Source organism: Streptopelia decaocto, assembly GCF_964273445.1.
Source record: "Streptopelia decaocto genome assembly, chromosome: 2".
NCBI lineage: Eukaryota > Metazoa > Chordata > Aves > Columbiformes > Columbidae > Streptopelia > Streptopelia decaocto.
The window spans coordinates 49,532,394-49,550,629 of record NC_138655.1 but is presented as its reverse complement, the minus strand read 5'-3'; the positions used below and the strand labels follow the sequence as shown (position 1 = coordinate 49,550,629).

At 41.1% G+C, this 18,236-nt stretch overlaps 1 protein-coding gene across 3 annotated transcripts in view; it reads right to left on the bottom strand.

The window, feature by feature from the left end:
• The window catches only part of TMEM241 (transmembrane protein 241), a 57,448-nt gene continuing 39,212 nt past the window's right edge, over positions 1-18,236 (bottom strand). For 2 of the 3 annotated variants that reach the window (XM_082044493.1, XM_082044495.1), the window contains 3 exons: positions 4,007-4,071; positions 2,926-2,947; positions 1-693 (listed from right to left, as the gene is read on the bottom strand). In XM_082044493.1, coding sequence (XP_081900619.1) covers positions 649-693; positions 2,926-2,947; positions 4,007-4,071 — 132 coding nt within the window. In that variant the 3' untranslated portion in view covers positions 1-648. The remainder of the gene's footprint in view (positions 694-2,925; positions 2,948-4,006; positions 4,072-18,236) is intronic. The other variant, XM_082044494.1, reaches the window with a different exon arrangement.

Here is an 18,236-nt window from a genome sequence, read left to right as displayed (position 1 = left end):
AACCATGACAGATACTGAGATTTATTGCTGATTACCCTGTTCTGCAAAGCTGTCAAACCACCGCAGTTCCAGAAGGGGATTATCTCCAGACGTCCCATGGCCTCGGCCACCATGTCAGTTCAGACGACGTGACTAGAGACCTGTGTGCAGCAGCTTGCTGCTTACGGAACAGTTGGAGACAAAAATCCATCCCTCCTGATCCCGAATTCATGGCAGGATCTGGGCTCTGACATTGTTTGGTACAACCTGCTGACAGCTTCCAAACAAAGAAAGAGGGGCATCCAGTGGGGAATGCTGCTTTTCCTGAGTTCCGTTCCCTGTGCAAGAAGCTGCTCCTGAGAGGTTCTCACACAGAGCCACCAGCATGAGACAGAACAGTTTTTCCTTTACCACATCAATCAGAAATAGTTTGTCTTCTGCTTTGAGGCAAAGGCTCCTAACCATCCTGCCAACTATGCTGCTCTCTTACCAGCACTATTAATAGCATCGTTTTTCTTTCTCAATAGAAAAACAATAGGTCTCTTTCCTTGTGTTTGGTTGCACTTCTTCATTCCTGCTGCCGCATTTTATTCATGATAGGGTCTCTAGGCTGCAAGTCAGCTCTTTCCCAGCTGGTGAGATCCGGTTCCTCTTTATGTGCCTGTCCTTTCAGTGTAAACAAGCAAAGCTTCTCCAACTGCACTGATCACAAGGCTGTAAACAAAGTATACCACAAATTTAGCATCATGCAAGTCCCCCTACTTCATACAATGCCAAACAGCACAACATTAAGAGAAAGGTATTGTTTTGTCTAAACGCATCTAAACCTAGAGACAGTAACCCAGTGATTTTTTCATTTGCCTTGCTAAGAAAAGGCTGAAATCAGAAATGTCTTCTTTAACTGATCTCACCAGAAACTACCCTTTCTGTATTTTCTGGCTGGTGGTATTCACATGAAAATAAACAGACAGAAATCTAGATAGAGAAAGGTGCACCTAGGTAAAAGAACAGCTGCACACCCATACACTAGCAAGAACAGGAAAGGAAGGCAGGAAAGTTTGAACCTCATTAGGTTAATAATTCCCCCTTGCAATTTCTGTTTGTGTTGTGTTCTGTCCTGAAGTGATGAAGAGATATAAAGCCTAGGTTTTGGGGACTGAGGAAACTGGGAAAAATAATTTTGCTTTGGGGAGAACCCACTGGTAGTAGCAAGGTGGGGAGCATTCCCATGTTTGCTTCTCTTCGTGAGGAAACTGGTGAAAGAACCTGCTCTAGCCGAAAAAGCACTAATGCTTCTCTCCAAGGCTCAGGCTAGAAGCAGGGCTCCAAATCAGGATGAATGGTTTTACAAACAAAAGCCATTCACCGAAATAAGCTGTCAACACACTCAACCCGTGCAACAGTTAATAATCCCCAAATCTCCACTGCTATCTATCCTAGCTGACAGGAATATGGTAGGATACCAACTCCTCTCCCCTTTCATAACAGTGCAAAGCTGAGTGTACAGACTTTTCATCTTAGCCTCATGGCTTAGTGAGTTTATGAAACAGGAAAGCTCCTTAATGAACAGACTTCTGTTAAGTTCATTTGTAAGAGGGCGCTTTTTTTTCTTGGAAAAAAAAAACCCAACATGTAAAGCTGAAGGCTCTCTGGTCTTTAACAACATTATATTCACTTAAATCTTAGCTTTGGTGAGCTGTTTTAAAAATCACATAACTGCCCTTGTTCCTGAGAGGATCAAACATTATATAACAACAGTATATCTTACAATTACACAGTAATCAGCCCTGGAAAGTAGGTGCTACAGACAGTCTGTAGAGAGTCCACTGTGGAGACAGAATAACTTTGGGTGCGGAATTACCAACAAGGAGCAAAGGGCTGTGAGAACTGCAGGCTTTTCAAAAAGATCTAAAACATATGAGTCTGTCCGCCTGTAATCACTAACAACCTCTGAGCACTTTTGTCTGGAGAAGGTTAACCCCCATGTCTTGCCTAGATTTCAGCTCCAGTTATAAACATTCCCTCTGCATTCCCTCTGCATTAATTCCTTCAGAAGCTAAGGTTGGGTAGGTTGGGTACTATATTCTTTTTTATCCTAAGGAAAAAAACCCACTGAATATAGGAAAAACAAAACCTGACTCTTAGAAGTTACTCTTTTTTTTTTTTTTTAGTTTCTATAGACACATTGTTTTTTACAACATTTTAAATGAAGGCTTTAAAAAAGAAGCCTATCTCTGCTGAAGCATTCTAAAAATTAGACTGGCAATTCTGTACAAAAATTAGTAAACTGTACAGCCCTGTTCTGTAAAAAGGTGACTGTATCTAACCTGTTTAATAAACCTCAGGTATCCACGTGCCCATGCAATCCATACTCACCAGATTACTAGGCCAATAGAAATCATCATTATAACTTCAAGATGAAGCAACGCAAAAACCACTGCTAAACATCAAGCCTTGATTTACCTTCATTTCACCATCTGGCAAATCCTCCAGCTTCTGTTTAATGTGGGGTGACAGCTAACTGCATTTGCCCATCACTCAGAAATTAACATATGATATTGTCCATAACAACACTGGAGCAACATTAAAAAATTCAGTGACTAATGATCTCATGAGTGATTTGCAGCTGCTATCATCTAACTATTTCCAGGGCTTTGCTGGTAGCCAAGGCACTGCTGATGCACAAGCAATAACAGAACTCAAAATGACTAACTAACTAAATAAAATGGTTATATTTTTGAATTATGACACTCAAAGTGCAACAGTGCCCCAAGGGCTAAAGCAAAGTTTCTTTTAAAGGTGCGTATGCGTTCATCATTTATATTACTTTCAGTGCATATGGGGCATGTGTGCAACTACACAGGTCTATGTTCTCATATTAACAAAGGTATACACGATTTTTTTAGTATACACGTCAGTGGATACATACATATTATAAAAGCCTACCTCTATGATGCACATGATAGACCTGCATAAACACATGTAAAACACGGTGAGGAATGGCAAGTTAATGGTCTGCACTAGGAGTGCATTGATATTAGTTCAGCCTCTTACACACATAGGCCACATAAATGTATTGCAAGAGCTAAAAAAATTTGCACGTTACTTATTTTAGTATTTGAGATTACATGCGCCTAACACACATACGAGGATGCATATTCACACATGTATATGATGAGGCTAGTTTAAACTGAGATTCTCCTTCCTGTAACTTCACCCCTGAAAAAAGAAAATGCTAATTCCATTGACTGCATAGCTGATTTTTTAGGATGACAATCAAACTGTGAGGGGAAAAGAGCAAGCAGATTTTCATTTCTGACAACGTCTGTCCTCAGAGATACATGCCCAACCTCATATCCAGTTGTTATTTGCATAGTAGAAGCATTTAGGAGCGTTGGTCATGGGCTGGATTTCCCTTTCGCTGAGTGCTGTCCAAAGCACAGGCCAAAACTATAGTCTTTGACCAAAGAAGTTTGCATGCCAATCCTTTCTATTGCTACCTAAAAAATTCAGGTTGAGGCAATTCATAATGTGTGGCCATACATTACAAAATACAGCTTTGGAAAAAGTTTATTATCACTGTTTTCTACTATTTTCATTGTATGCATTCACAGTACACACTGTGTTAGGGCAACTTGAATTGGTTAAAAAGATGAATTGGTTGAATTGGTTAAAAAGATGCTGTCACCAAACCATGATGCCTGTATTTTATTTCCAATTCCACCACTACTTTATAGCGTGACTTTGAATGGGTCATTTATTTGCCTATTGCTTCCATTTGTCAAGCTGTAAAACATGCTGAGTGAATTGTGGTGAGGCTTGATGTCCAAAATGTCTGTGTTCTCCCACAGAGGCAGAAGAAACTCTCTGTATTGCTGAACTGCATCCATCATTGCACACCTGGTTCTCCTTACATGCAAAATATTACTGGTGCTAATAGCAGGTGACATTTAGAAAGTATTTCCACATGAAGCACTGTGTGGAAATTCATTTTTACTGTTAAGAAAAAGCTCACGTAGGCACTTACCAAGAAATTGTTAGTACATTGGCAGTCATGACAAAGAAGAACGGTGATAAGCTAGCAGTGATAACCTGCAAAATTGAAAGAAAAAGAAGCAAACCTTGTGATCTTGTGATATCACGAATGAAAAATGAAATACTTTTGCTGAAGCAATGTGCGGTCACATTTTTTCTTTTTTCTTTTTATTTTTTTTTCTTTGTTGTCTGTCTTAACCATTACATTTAGTACCTAAAATAGATTGTCAGTGGACAGGAGAAACTCAACGACTTTGCTAAACATGGAGCTTCTACTTCAGCCCAACCTCCCTCCCCGATATAAGTGGGAGATAGCAGGAAGTAGATTCAGAGAATCACAGAATTGTTTAGGTCGGAAAAGACCTTTAACATCCTTGATTCTATCCGTTAACCTTGTACTGCCAAGCCAACCTCCAAACCATGTCCCTAAGCACCACATCTTTTAAACACCTCCAGGGATGGTGACTCAACCACTTCCCTGGGCAGCCTGTTCCAATGCCTGACAACCCTTTCAGTGAAGACATTTTTCCAAATACTCATTTTAAACCTCCCCTAGTGCAACTTGAGGCCACTTCCTCTTGTCCTATCATTTGTTACTTGGGAAAAGAGACGGACACCCATGTTAACCCTTCAGATCAATCCATGAAGCAGAAGAAGTCCCAACAGACAGGGATACAAGAGCTGCACAGCCAGGTTGGGGCAGGAACCTGCCTGTGGGGTATTGCTGGAAAAGCACATGCAAAAGATGCTGCTTGTTAGGCTGGAAAGAATGGAGAAAATGGTACGATGGTTATGTGTCACAGAACCTGGACAGGGAACCAGAGCAGAAGGTCCCTTATCACACACCCCAGCTGCCCTGGCCTGGAAACCTCCTGGCTTTTATTTGCCCACAGCAGGCTGGGAGAGCACTCAGATCCCAGGCTCAAAAACCCTCATATTTCTGAGAAGAATGAGAGCTTGAAATGTGTTCGTGGGGGCAGAAAAGCCAAAAAGGAACAGGGTACGGCATAAAGAAAAACAATGCAACTTCAGTGGATTTATATCACAAATACCATTACACCAAGGTGTTCTAGGCAGAGAAGCTGTGGGCAAACAACTTTATATTTTCACGATACTGATCCTAAACCCAGCAAGTTCCCGACATATGACTTGTAACAGCTCCCTGCCTCAGCAGCTACGGAGCTACGACATCTGCATCCTGTGCGCAGTTTGGGACATTTTGTTGCCAGATGGATAATGTAAAATGGAAAGAGTTCAGAGAACAGTGACAGAGCCATTAGATGGAGGGATTGATTTTCAGTCAACAGTTAGGATAAGCAATGCCTGTGGGAAAGGAAAACTTGGTAGTGATTTACAAATACTTGGGAAACACAAGCACTGAGGAATGAGAGGCACTTTTTAGGATAATACAAAATTGCCCAAGGAAAAGGATGAAATTAAGAAACAAAACATTTAAACAATTATCAGCTAAGATTTCCTAATCATTGTTTGTCTAGTTGACTCCCAGGGGTGACAGCAGAAACTTCATTCATTAATCTATTACTTGTTAAAACACTACTACATGTGCAGTAGGGAAGCAAATGCCATTTTAGAGTAGACTGTGTGCACCACAGCTCGCACCAACCATTTGTTAGTCAATACCCGCCACATTTGTTAAGGTTGCATTTTAAAAGGCAGGGTTCTGAATCTGCCTGGAGCATGATCAGTGCAGTATCACGAGCAGCAGCGGATGAAAAGAGCTGGTTGTCCCCTACTTCTCCAGCCCCACTCTAACGAGTTAGCCGGAGCGGGGACAATTAAGCAGAGCCAGTATTGAGACCCCGCAGTGGCAGGAAGCACCACGCAGGAGTGGTGGTGCTTAATGGAGACAATACAGTGAGCGTCTCCTCTGGCCTGTTAGGGGTTGTTCTCTAATTTACGGAGACTGAGGCATTCAGATGTTTTTTTAATCCTTAGATATTACCATAAGTCACGCCCTGACTGTTCTGGATTTGCCTATAGCAGAGGCACCTTTTACAGGGAAAGGCGCAGGAGATGGACTTCACCCAGGAAGGATGCCATGAAACTGCAGATCCACTCCATTCCTGCACAGCAGTCATATTGCTGGTATCCACACAACCACAGACCTCCTGATATGAACTATTCATCCATCTGATTTAAGTATTTGCACATGGCCTGCCAGAGCAATGAACAACAGGGACAATACTGTAAAGCCCAAAGTTAACAGAAAAAGTGAGCTCCCACTCCAGGGGAAAATCAAAGGTATGTATCAGCTCTACCTCTATAGACTCGGATGTATACATACCAGCACACATATCACTACATAGGTGCACCCAAAAGAGACTGACAGAGGAGAAGGAATGGTCACAAATTGAAAGTTATTCTTCAAAGCTCAAGAAGATGATATTACAACTGTCCACATGCAGGTCACACCTTGGCCTGTCTCATAGCAGTTTGCAGCCATTGAGAGCTGACACCTACCGCAAATAGTGGAAGTACTCAGGAGCTGAATCTTTCCAGCACTTCACCCAAATACAGCTCCTAAGCTAAGCTGGATATCTGTCAGTTCAAATGCATCACTCTAAAATACATCCATGTCTTCTTCCAGCAGGTGGGATTCTCCTCTCACACACGTTGCAGCAGCTGTGCTGACCTACAAGGAACTATTTCTCTTTTACATCAGCATGAACCAACTGCATCAGTAGAATCAACTGCACTAAGGTTATCTTAGGCTAATACTAACTTATTACATAAAAAGATACAATATTCATTACTGAGCATGTAAACAGGAACTAATGAAGGATAGCAGCTGTGGTATCTACAGATCATTCTTTTCTTTAAGTTGTCCTCCTGAAAGAAACTGAACGTGCTGTATTTGAGAAGTGACACAAGTTAAAGTTGTGTCACCCACTCCCTTGTAGAGCCTTGTTTATCAGAAAATTGAGAAGAGGCCAACAGCAGAGAAACAGGCATTTAAGAACTCTCCCAAAACAGGCCTTATCAAAAACAATACACCATTCTACTGCGATCATCCCAAACCTCTGCAAAAATGCAGGCTGTAGCCTTTTGGGCTATTACAGCACAACACTGTGTTGTATTTTTGAAAAATTATGTAAGAGTGTCTCAGTGCCAAAGAGAAACAAAATGTGGGTTGGAAGAGCACATGAAGTAAGCGTGTGAAAGAAAAAAAAACCCAACAAAACAAAAACAAAGCAGAAGGAAAACACATTGCTAAAACATCCAGCTTTGATTATATATCTAAAAGAGGAGCACATTTAAAAATAGAAAACAAGTTTTCAGGGGAGCTAACCGTATTATTTGTTCCAGGGGAAGAATCTTAAGTCTAAGGACATAGTTCAGAAGGTAATTTTCCTTCAAGTACATTTCAGCATTTTCCAAAGTGTTTTAAGTGCCTATTTCGTTCAAAAAAACCCACCCACATGGATGTTCTGAATGTCCTTAAAAAAAAAACAAACCAAAACAAAAAAAACAACAATCACAAAACCGTAACATGCTAAGTGCAGTAATCTCTCTTTCTTTACTTCAAAGGTCACCATTCAGATGCTTCAGGAAAAGGAATGAGCTTGCAAGACAAAAGACAGCAAGTAAAAGGACAAACTAAAGTTAATGATTTCTAAACATATTTTGGTGCTGAATCTTTAAAACTAGGAGGTGGAAAGGAAAATTTTAATTAGCTATAACCACCATATTTTGAACAGAGGTCCCCAAGATTTTGACATACAGTCACTAATTCTACCAAATGATACAAACTGGATGGTTGAACCCCAACAATTTTAGAAACAGGAATAGCTCTATGGAGTCTGCCTACCTACTTGCTTAAAGGAACGGTAACCAGGCAGTACTGCAAAAGCTGTTCTTAAAAACATTCATACCGTGAACATTTCTGCAAAATTCTGACAAAGCTTTCAGTGATTAGGAAAAATAATCCAAGTGTAGCATCATTTAACAAAACATTTTCATGCGAGTTGAGATCATTCCTGAGAAGTAATTTCAAACCCTTCTTTGCACAATAAAAAAAGGAAAAAAGATTGTTTATTAAAATAAATAACTCTAAATTTCACGTGTCACTCCATTGTACTGTGGAAACAAGATCCAGCTAAAGGAACATTTTATTAACACACATTTGCCTTGATCTCAACTATTTCTATAGTTCAAATCACTGATTATTTACAAGTAATTTTATAAACGAACAAAAATCCCGGCATTTCAGAATGTGCTTGTTATCTCAGTCAAAACCAGTTCTAGCTCTTTACAATGTGTATCTGCACTGAAGGAAATATCCTTGCAATACATATCTACCTGAGATGAGGTCTCTGTGTATGAGGAGAATGGGCTGATTTCCTCCACTGCTGGAGGACACAACTTGCAGAAATTCATCGGCCCAGCCAACTTACCCTAGATGAAATGGCTTATACGGTAATGGAGATAGCCTGCATGAGCTAGGACTGCAGATCCCACCAAGAAGAAGAAAATTAGAGCAGCATCAGCTCAAGCACTGGGAGAACGCTGCAGGACTGCCGAACAAAGATTAGGCCTGAATAGTTAGATGGGACTTCTTTACGTCGCTGCTCTAGGACAAGGAACAAACAAGCACCTGGAAAGAAAACAGAGGCCAACCCAAGCCTGTGGCTGGATTGTGCCAGAGAGAAGGGTCTTAGAATGGCACAGAAAGAATCACAGAATGTCCTGAGTTGGAAGGGACCCACAAGGATCATCGAGTCCAACTCCTGTCCTGAACAGGACAATCCCACAGTTCACACCATGTGTCTGAGGGTGTTGTCCAGTCTCTTCTTGAACACTGTCAGGCTTGGGGCCGTGACACCTCCCTGGGGAGCCTGCTCCAGTGCTCCACCACCCTCTGGGGGAAGAACCTTTTCCTAATGTCCAACCTGAACCTCCTCTGGTACATCTTCCTGCCATTCCCTCAAGTTCTGTTGTTGGTCACCACGGAGAAGAGACCAGTGCCTGCCCCTCCTCTTCCCGCCCTTGTGAGGAAGCTGTAGACCATGATGAGGTCTCCCCTCAGTCTCCTCTTCTCCAAGCTTCTCCAGCAGCCCTTCTACAAGTTTGCACCAGAAGTGGGGTTAGACACACCTAGAAGGGGTGGGACAGCAGAGAAATACAGACTCCTCTGTCACCTTACAACCTAAGTCCCTAAAGAGGGAAACAAAGCTTGTGAGATCCCTGCTCCAGTTTCTGAATAAGAGCAACATATTTCGAGGAGATTCAGTGACAGGAAAGACCTATTGTAAACATTGAAACAGAAACAGATGAGGCTGAACTCATTGTACCTAATGACCACAGATATCCAAGAGTTCTAGGGTTTGTGCATTAGAGAAACCATGGCCAAAGATAACTCATCAGAAGTTGGTAAGGCATGAACTACGGTGAAGCTTTAAGGAAGGATCACAAGGAATCAAGTAGGAGGAAAGAAACTGCTGTTTCCTCAGTGGTGAAATGCCTGTCTGAAAGTCTGAGCTTCGGGTATGGTATACCACAGCCTGGCAAAGCAGGGGGACTTGGGCCTCCAGAGAATTAACCCACAAGAAGTGGGACAGTCAGAGGTTTCAGACTCCTTCTTGGTTAGAAAAGATTCCCAGATTCAGCTCCCCACATAAAAAAAGAGTGAAAACCTCAGGAATTCTCACCATTCTGGGAACCAAAGACAGGCCATGTAACACCCCCCACACCGCCTACATCGTCATTTATATTTAACAATATGCTCTGAAGGACAACACAGTGCCCAATTTCAGGATCCAAAGAGAAGAAGGGAGTCAATTCCACAGGTCCAGAGTTTGCTCCTTTTCAAGCTGAATTACTGGCAACAAGAACAACAACGGCACTGGTGAAATGCTGGGTAACGGACTAAGACTCACCAAGCATAAATATCCTAATATATGGAAGAACCTGTCGCACAGCAGGGACAAATCCAGCACATAAAATCACCCTTGCACAGCCAAAAGGAGGGATAGGAAAGAACGTGCTCTCATCCATCTGCATTTGTAAATTTGCTTTAGTGATTCATGAGCAGAGGGAGGCACTACTACCAACTAGACTTAAAGAGTTCCCAAGGAACTTTGACAGACCACAACACAACTCATGATGTGAATGATCCCCTCCTTTCTCCTAATCACATTATGGGCAGACAGGAAAAAATGTTCCGAAGGGAAAGCCAAATTTATTTCCTAAAAATTCTTTTTAAAAAATTAGAAATATATTTATAAATTAATTTATAATTAGAAAATAATTAAATTTTATAGATAACTAAATAAAAATTAAAGACTGCTTGGAGTATTCTTTGCTGGAGGACCTTGAGTACAGGCAAGATCACTGCTGAGCCAGTTTCTCTATTAGAGCTATTTCTTGACCACATAACATCAGAAAATTCTGTTAAGTCTGACATGTGGTTTGAAGACAGGAGATGGCAATGGCATCCTAAAGGTTCCTGGTACTTGGCAAAGCAGAAACTTGGATCCTGGGAGATACAGAAATGGGGGACTTGGCATTCTTTGCTGCCTTGCCTTCTCCACCAACCAGCTGTGGTTGTCCCATAGCCTCTACAGTGTCAATTCTCAATCAGCTCAAAACAGCCAGCACTGATTAGATAAATGTGTCATTCTTGACCAAGCTATCGTTCCTTCCTTCCATCTCTGACTTTCCATCATTTTAGAGAAAGATTTTCAAGCTGCAGGAGCTGGCTGTAGATTTTGAATATCTAACACTTCTGAGGTGTTCAGGAACATGTTGTCTACATAGTCAAGAACACAGACGAGGACATTTTCAAAATTTAGATTCTGATTTAATCTTCCTATCTGGAATGGAAAGATATGGGGGATTCAGTCCAGACATGACGGTGATTTGTTAATATTACAACTATACTGGTACATACTATATAAAAAGTATGTTTCCTCTGATTCACTGTAAAACTGCTGGAATGTTAAACGTCATAGTTCTTGCTGTAAGTGAACACAGAATACTTTACAAAGTTTTCCTTAATTTGTGTACACAGAGCCAATCCTTGTAACCTCAGTTCCTCAAACTGCCAAAACTTTTGTCCTTACAAGAATGTGCATTTTTTCCAAAGACAGTGTTTTGAAACGGCTCATCAAGTTCACTCACTGTTCAAAATAAATTGTTCTATTTATCATCAGGTCATCTTCTCAAAACATAAGGAAAAAGCTTCTGATGTACACAACCTTTGTTTTCATTCTACTGGTGGAATTAAAGCAATGTCAAGCTTTCTATAGACATAATATTTGTTTTCTCTCTCTTCTGCATGTTTTAACCAGCTGCTAAGATAATAATCAAATATCATCAGGGCAATGGATCACTGTTAGTGCCACTCAAAACAGCTACATCAAGATAGTCCAGTACTACCAGAAATTACAGCTGGCAAACATCAGGAACAACACATACTCTTCTGTTTCTTGAGGGAGGGCCACTGAAATAATTTCACAGATTTCAGAGTTACGTCTCTTTTGTATACATGTCTACTTAGGAATAAGCATATGTACATATGTGCACACAAAATGTTATGTCAGGTATGGAGATCTAGCAAAAACAAAACAAAAATCTTCAGAACAGGAAAAAAAAGGGCATTGATTCTTTAAATGCCATCTTCTGTATTCATTAATTCACAAGAATTTACTAAGCTATTAACACCATTCCTCCTTGTTTACATACATTTTTCATCCCAGCTGGACTACAAGCCATTGCTATCCAGTTCTCCTCCACTGAGCTACATCCAAAGTTAAGGCAACCAAACATTGCCAGATGGGTAACTTCTCTGCACCTCAGCAAGAATATTTTGATTCACAGAGATCCAGAAGATACAGAAGCAGAAGAATAAGGCATTAATTGGGACAGCCAAATACATGGAAGGAACACCAAGGGACCGGGATCTCTCCTGTCTAAACCCTGACTAAAGCGGCCCAGCACGTACTGACAAGCCTTTCTGAAAAAGCCCAAACTTGAGAGGAGATCTTCATAGACCAGGTGCTGACTGTTTCACAAACTGCAGAAAGTCGGCAATGAACAACGAGAGGCATCAGTGGCCACCAATAAGCTCACCAGTTGTGGACAGAAGGCTGGAACAGGCACTGGACACGTTCCATAAGTGGGCAGCAAAAATCTCTGCTGAAGATGACAAAGATGGGAACATTCTTCCTCACAAGAAAGAAGACTAGAACTGAAATCGAATACAACTGGCCTGCTTGTGAATGGGACAGCGGAAAACAATCAAATATAAAGAAAACATGGAGAAAAAAATGAATATACTATTTTTCTCCCATAGTTGTCAGTCAAAATAGAGCACTGCAGATATTGTGCACAGAAGATCTTCCCAGTGCTGCACAGTACCCGAATGAATACAGCCTGCAGAACCCGACCAAAATCAAACAAGCATTAACTGTTTACTTGCAGGTCAGCTTTGGGGGAATCTACCACGGAAGTAAAAGCTTACCTGGAAGCTTTCAAATGCAATTTAGATCATTTCTAGAAGCTTGAAGCCTCCTTGAAGGCTCATCTTTAAAGTGACACAGCCAATCTCTTGTTAAAAGACATACAGCAAATTGGGGAAAAATTCCTCTGACCAACTCTTCTGTAAAGCCTCCTTCCCCTAGATATTGGTTCAGGTGTATTAATCAACACATCAAAATGACCTGTGAGAGTTTTCAACTTTGTTCTGTGAGAGCCTGTTGTTACCAATCCAAAGGCAAGACAAAATATGCTGCTTAACCTAATGGCTTCAGCTGATAATACAGCCCCCCTGAAGGAGCAGTACTAATAAATCCACCGACATTTAAAGCAAAGACACAGTTTTTTCCAAGGAAAAGTAATGAAGCTTTAGCCTTGAACCACCAAAATAATGGCTTTTTCCAAAGGAAAAATCAATGCCATGAACCTGCCTGAGAAGCTGAGTAGCCCAAACAAGGGAAAGAAACAATCTTAAGTGAAATATATTGGAAAACAGGGGAAAACCAAACAGGTTTTGCTCTCAGTTCTGCTCATTAGAACTAACTTAAGCCCAGCTACTGCATTACCCCCACAGCCTGAGCAAAGTGCAGACATGCCCTAAGGGTTTTTGTTCCCTGACAGACATAACTGGAGACTGTCAGTCTATGAATTCAGCAGACGGTGCAATGGGTTTGTGCATTACAGCATATTTAGGTGCACATTGCTCACAGGTGGACTCTGCTCGGCTCTCCTGAAGGAAACAAAGCTTTTAACCCTCCCTGACACACACCCATGACCAAGAGGTGCACCGGCCTTAAAGGGCATTACTTAAAGGATGGCCTGGTGATGCTGGCACCATGGCAACAGTGGCACCATGGCAACAGTGATAGAGTCAGTGGCTTCATCATCCACACAGCTTTGATCCAGACACACAGAAGTTTCACCAGCTTCTGTAAATTTCTTTGAGATCCTTTATTTCATATTTGCCTAAATGCCTACACAGATGTCCAGCTTCTCTAAAGCACATTTTTTCTCAAAGGAGGTTGGGTCACTCTCTTCTGTCCTTTTCTTATATTTTATTTTTCTTTATTTTGTTGAGCATTATTAAAACAATAATGGTAAATTCCAGGGGTTCTTTAAGAATGCAATTAGTTCCGTGTATTGTGACTCAAAAGCAGCCAGTGCTTAAACATGCCCTGGAAGTCAAATGCTTAAGCGTAATGATAAAACTTAGTTCTAGTGTAAATGAATCTGTCTGGTTTTCATAGCAGTTAATTTCTGATCCATCTTACAATCAGCTACATGTCGCATTTAAAAAATAAAACATATTAAAAAAAGAGGGCGAGGGTGGATCAAATGGCAAACACAATCAGCAACCTGCTCTCTAAAATGTTTTCGGAACAGAAGCAGTATAAATGCTCACCTCCAGCAAAATAGCCAGATATTTTTAAGGCGAGTTTTTTCACCTTACTGATACACAAAACAATAATCTCTGTATCACAGAGGAACATTCCGATATATCAGCTTTTCAACTGCTATAAGAAATTAAATTTCTTAATTATCCCTAGTATGCATTTAGAGGGCAGATAATCCTCTGCATTTCTATGCCTAGATACCCATATGCAGTTCCAGTGTTTAGGGAATTAGGTATCCCTCCTCTGCTTTCCATCGCATTTATGAAGATTTTTCTCAGTGCTGTTTTTCATATGTTCTTTTCATTTCCAGGACACCATGACTAATACAAGCAAGATACTGATCCTGCAAGTGCAAGATTGAAGCAATAAGTGGTTGTATCAGCTCCCTTGAAGACATTCAGCATCCTGTTTTATCAGATTAACACAATGTCAAGGATTATTGTATAATCCTTTCTCATTAATATGCCACAGTAACCATTTTTTAACCCTGAGCATCATGTGAATGCCAAAAGAATTGTGGAATCGTTGCCTAACCTCTTAATTCTTTTATTCCTCATACAACAAAGGTGGCCAAGCTATTGTTCTTGCACCGTATGCATCTCATTAGCAGTCTGGCCGCAGGAGAAAATGAGCCAACAGGGGATACTGTGGTTACTGGGTCCTGCTGGAACCCAGCTGTATGCTCAGCCCCATCCTACAACACAGAAAAGCCCATCTGCCTCTTGCCTCTGAATCACTGCTAAAGAACCCTCTGCCTTCATCTCCTTAAGCTGCATGACACCTTAAAGCTCTCAGCCATACAAAGATTTACTGTGTAGCTAAAAGACAGCTTTTCTGACTCTGATTCTGGGCAATACCTTAATTTCTTCATTTCTGCACTGTGTCTTTTTTTTTAAATCTCACAAGGGCCACCACAGAGAAAGATACAGCAATTATTTTATGTTGCAGAGACATTTTCTAGTAGTTAAGTACAGAAAGTAAAGAAGGGTATGTGGGTTACTGAGTGTAATTAACAGAATTTGCAAAAGCAATTCTCTTATGAGAAACAGGATATCATGCTCATATTTATAATGATCAGACAAGACTTTTTCTTTTCAGAAAGGCCTACATCTATTAATGCATAAACACATACCTATAAATGCATTCATATGTAAACACTTATTATATATAGCATAGAAATATATAAACATACACCACTGATAAGACTGAACAATTACAAGCACATGATAACTCATTTTCCTTTCCTACAAAAAGTGAAACATATCCTGAGACTTCTAAATAAAAACAAAACTCTTTGCCCTTTGTAAAATACTAGATTGGCTTGAAAATTATGGTAGCTATTTCTTTTTGCACATCAAGTAGCCACACCACCATACCTTCACTCAAACACAAACATCAGACTTGCTATCATCTTAAAGAGAAAGCCAAAGCAAGCAGCATTAGCCCTCCACTACTGGAAATAATGGTCAAAACATACATTTCCCCTTCCTGTGACTAATGAGACAGCTGGGGAAGTGCCACCAATCTTCAGCCTGTAAAGTGTAGAGTGGTTATAGTAAAGAACTCAGTTTTAACAGTGCCTCTGTTCATATGGAAATATTGTTTTTAAATGTGACCACTGAAAATGTAATCCAGATGCTGTCACTACTCTCAGTGCTCTGGTTCTGTAACAAGGAGCTGAAGGGGAAACCCTGTGCAGTTCACGGCTGTTCTCCCCGAAGTAAGCTCTGCTGATGTGGAAACACTATCAATCATGATTCCAACAGGTGGGTGTGCAGGCACCAGACTAACAGCATCTGTTCGGGTCAGTTCTGTGAATGAGGGGCATGATCCATGCAGCTGAAGCTTTGTCAAGCAAGGACAACAAAAGTCATTTAATGAGAAATACGAGAAGGCTTCTTTTGGTGAAATAACTTTATTTGGCTTTGCCAAAAAGTGCTTTGTCCATTCTTGCTGTTACAAGATTGACTGTTGACACATGTATATTTGACCAAAAGCTGAAATATGTTAGCATTTCCTGGTTATACCAAACTTAAGCCCCATCATCTCCTGTTTCCTGTAAATGCTACATACATTATAACGCTTCACTGTACTTTTCTTCTGCTGTTTCAGCCTGTCGAGAAGTCTCTTTTCCTTACATGCTGCCCCATTACTGCAAAGGCCTTAAACTGCTCCTGCCATTTAATCTCTTCCCTGATACCTCTGAGCTCAGAAGCTGACAGGGCAATGTGATTTACCATCCTGTTCTTACTTTATGCATTATTAAATATTTGTGTAATGGAGTAGGCATTGCAACAGCAACAACAACAGCAGTGAAGTGTTTTACCTATTAGGATCACAGACACCAACTGGAGTGGACCAAGGGTTTGTTTAATCAAGTACTGGCTGATGGCAGAGAATTCAGGAGAATTTATGATCCTCCCCTAATGCAGCAAGTCTGCAGTCAATGTTGCACATCAGAGAAAAGGAAGGATTTGCATCTTGACCTTAGTTGATACTAAACTTGCACACCGTGGCACGCAGTATATTAATCTTTCCATTTCTGTCCTAGAAAGATTTCTATATAATGTCTGCTTCTGCTGAAATTACTAGTGACTCAGTCACTGAAACCTTTCAAACAGATCTGAACCTGTAAAAAATATACACCTCTCTTTACTTTTACTCAGTCAATTGTCTCAGCATTATCTTCTGTTGGATGCCCTGAATTTTACTGGTCAGTAATATGGTATACTGTGTTAAAGAATTATTTTTTCTGATTTGAAAAGTATTGCTTCTCAGAGTTGGGGAGCAGCCAGCTGTTCTAACGCTCTGCTGCTGTAAAATACACTTCGTCTTATGTTAAGCTCAGCAAGAGCTTTTGGCATCCCAAGTCACTCTTCACCTCATCTAACCCTGATGAGATCGTGAAATTGAGATTACCACGAAGAGACAGAGAAAACTGATAACCCAGATAAGAGGACGATGCTTTTCATTGTCACACTTAAGCGGCAAATTTAACAGGCAAGCTGACAGTTTGCTACATATATCTGGCACAAAAGGAATTGGCTCTTTGGGAAGGACTGAGCTCAGCATCTGCCTATGTCTGTCTTCCTCCCAAGTGTTAGATGCCAGCAGGTGGGCCAGCAGCCAGATCTGGCAGGAACTGTTACTATAACTGCCCTGCAGTATCAGGACCTCTGCCTAAAGGCAGGAGAGGAGGCAATTCCAAAGTCCTCACAGTTGGACCATGACCTTCCACAGCAGTGTCTCAGTGGTGGCTCAGCTGGCATCCAGGAGAAAAAAGAAAAGCTGGTTCCAGCAGGCAGAGTGTAAAGTTCCTGGCAGCTGGGGTCCATGAAGAAAAGGAAAATTGACTTGAGTTTCCTTAGAGGCAGAATCTATTTGCACAGTGGTGGAAGACAATATTTTTAAGAATAGACCACTTAGTGGCTGTGATAATTCTTCAGCATTTAGCCACTTTATGACCACCATTTCATAATTCTTACCAAAGTCCAAATTAACCAGGCTGATACTTTCAACCCCTGTCAGTTTATTATCTTTTAAAGTTCAAGAGAACACAGCTCAAGGGATCACAACTTCTGAAAGAGAATTTCAACAGTGTAGAGACAGAGGCAAAAAAATGGGGCCAAAGGCAGATGTGTTACAGGCTACATCAATGTGTTTCCATGTATCACAAAAACTGAACGTCTTTTCAAAAGTCAGCTGGACACTCAGGCCAAAGCCAAATGCTTAGGCATTGCCCTATACCAGATAATACCTTCACAAAGCACACCAGAGGACAGACAGCAGAAAATATATCCTGAGCAACCTGGGAATCATAGAATCATTTCAGTTGAAAGAAACCCTCAGGATCATTGAGTCCAACCATAACCTAACTCTAGCACTAAACCATGTCCCTAAGAACCTCGTCTAAACGCCTTTTAAACATCTCCAGGGATGGTGACTCCACCACTTCCCTGAGCAGCCTGTTCCAATGCCTGACAACCCTTTCTGTGTAGAATTTTTCTTCTTAATATCCAATCTAAACCTTCTCCGGTACAACTTGAGGCCATTTCCTCTTGTCCTATCACTTGCTACTTGGGAGAAGAGACCAACATCCTCCATCCTACAAACTCCTTTCAGGTAGTTGTACAGAGTGACAAGTTCTCCCCTCAGCCTCCTTTTCTCCAGGCTAAACAGCCCCAGTTCCCTCAGCTGCTCCTCATCAGACTTGTGCTCCAGGCTGCTCACCAGCTTCATCACCCTCCTCTGCACTCTCTCTAGTACCTCAATGTCCTTCTTATGATGAGGGGCCCGAAACTGAACAAACTTTATTTTCCACACAGATATCAG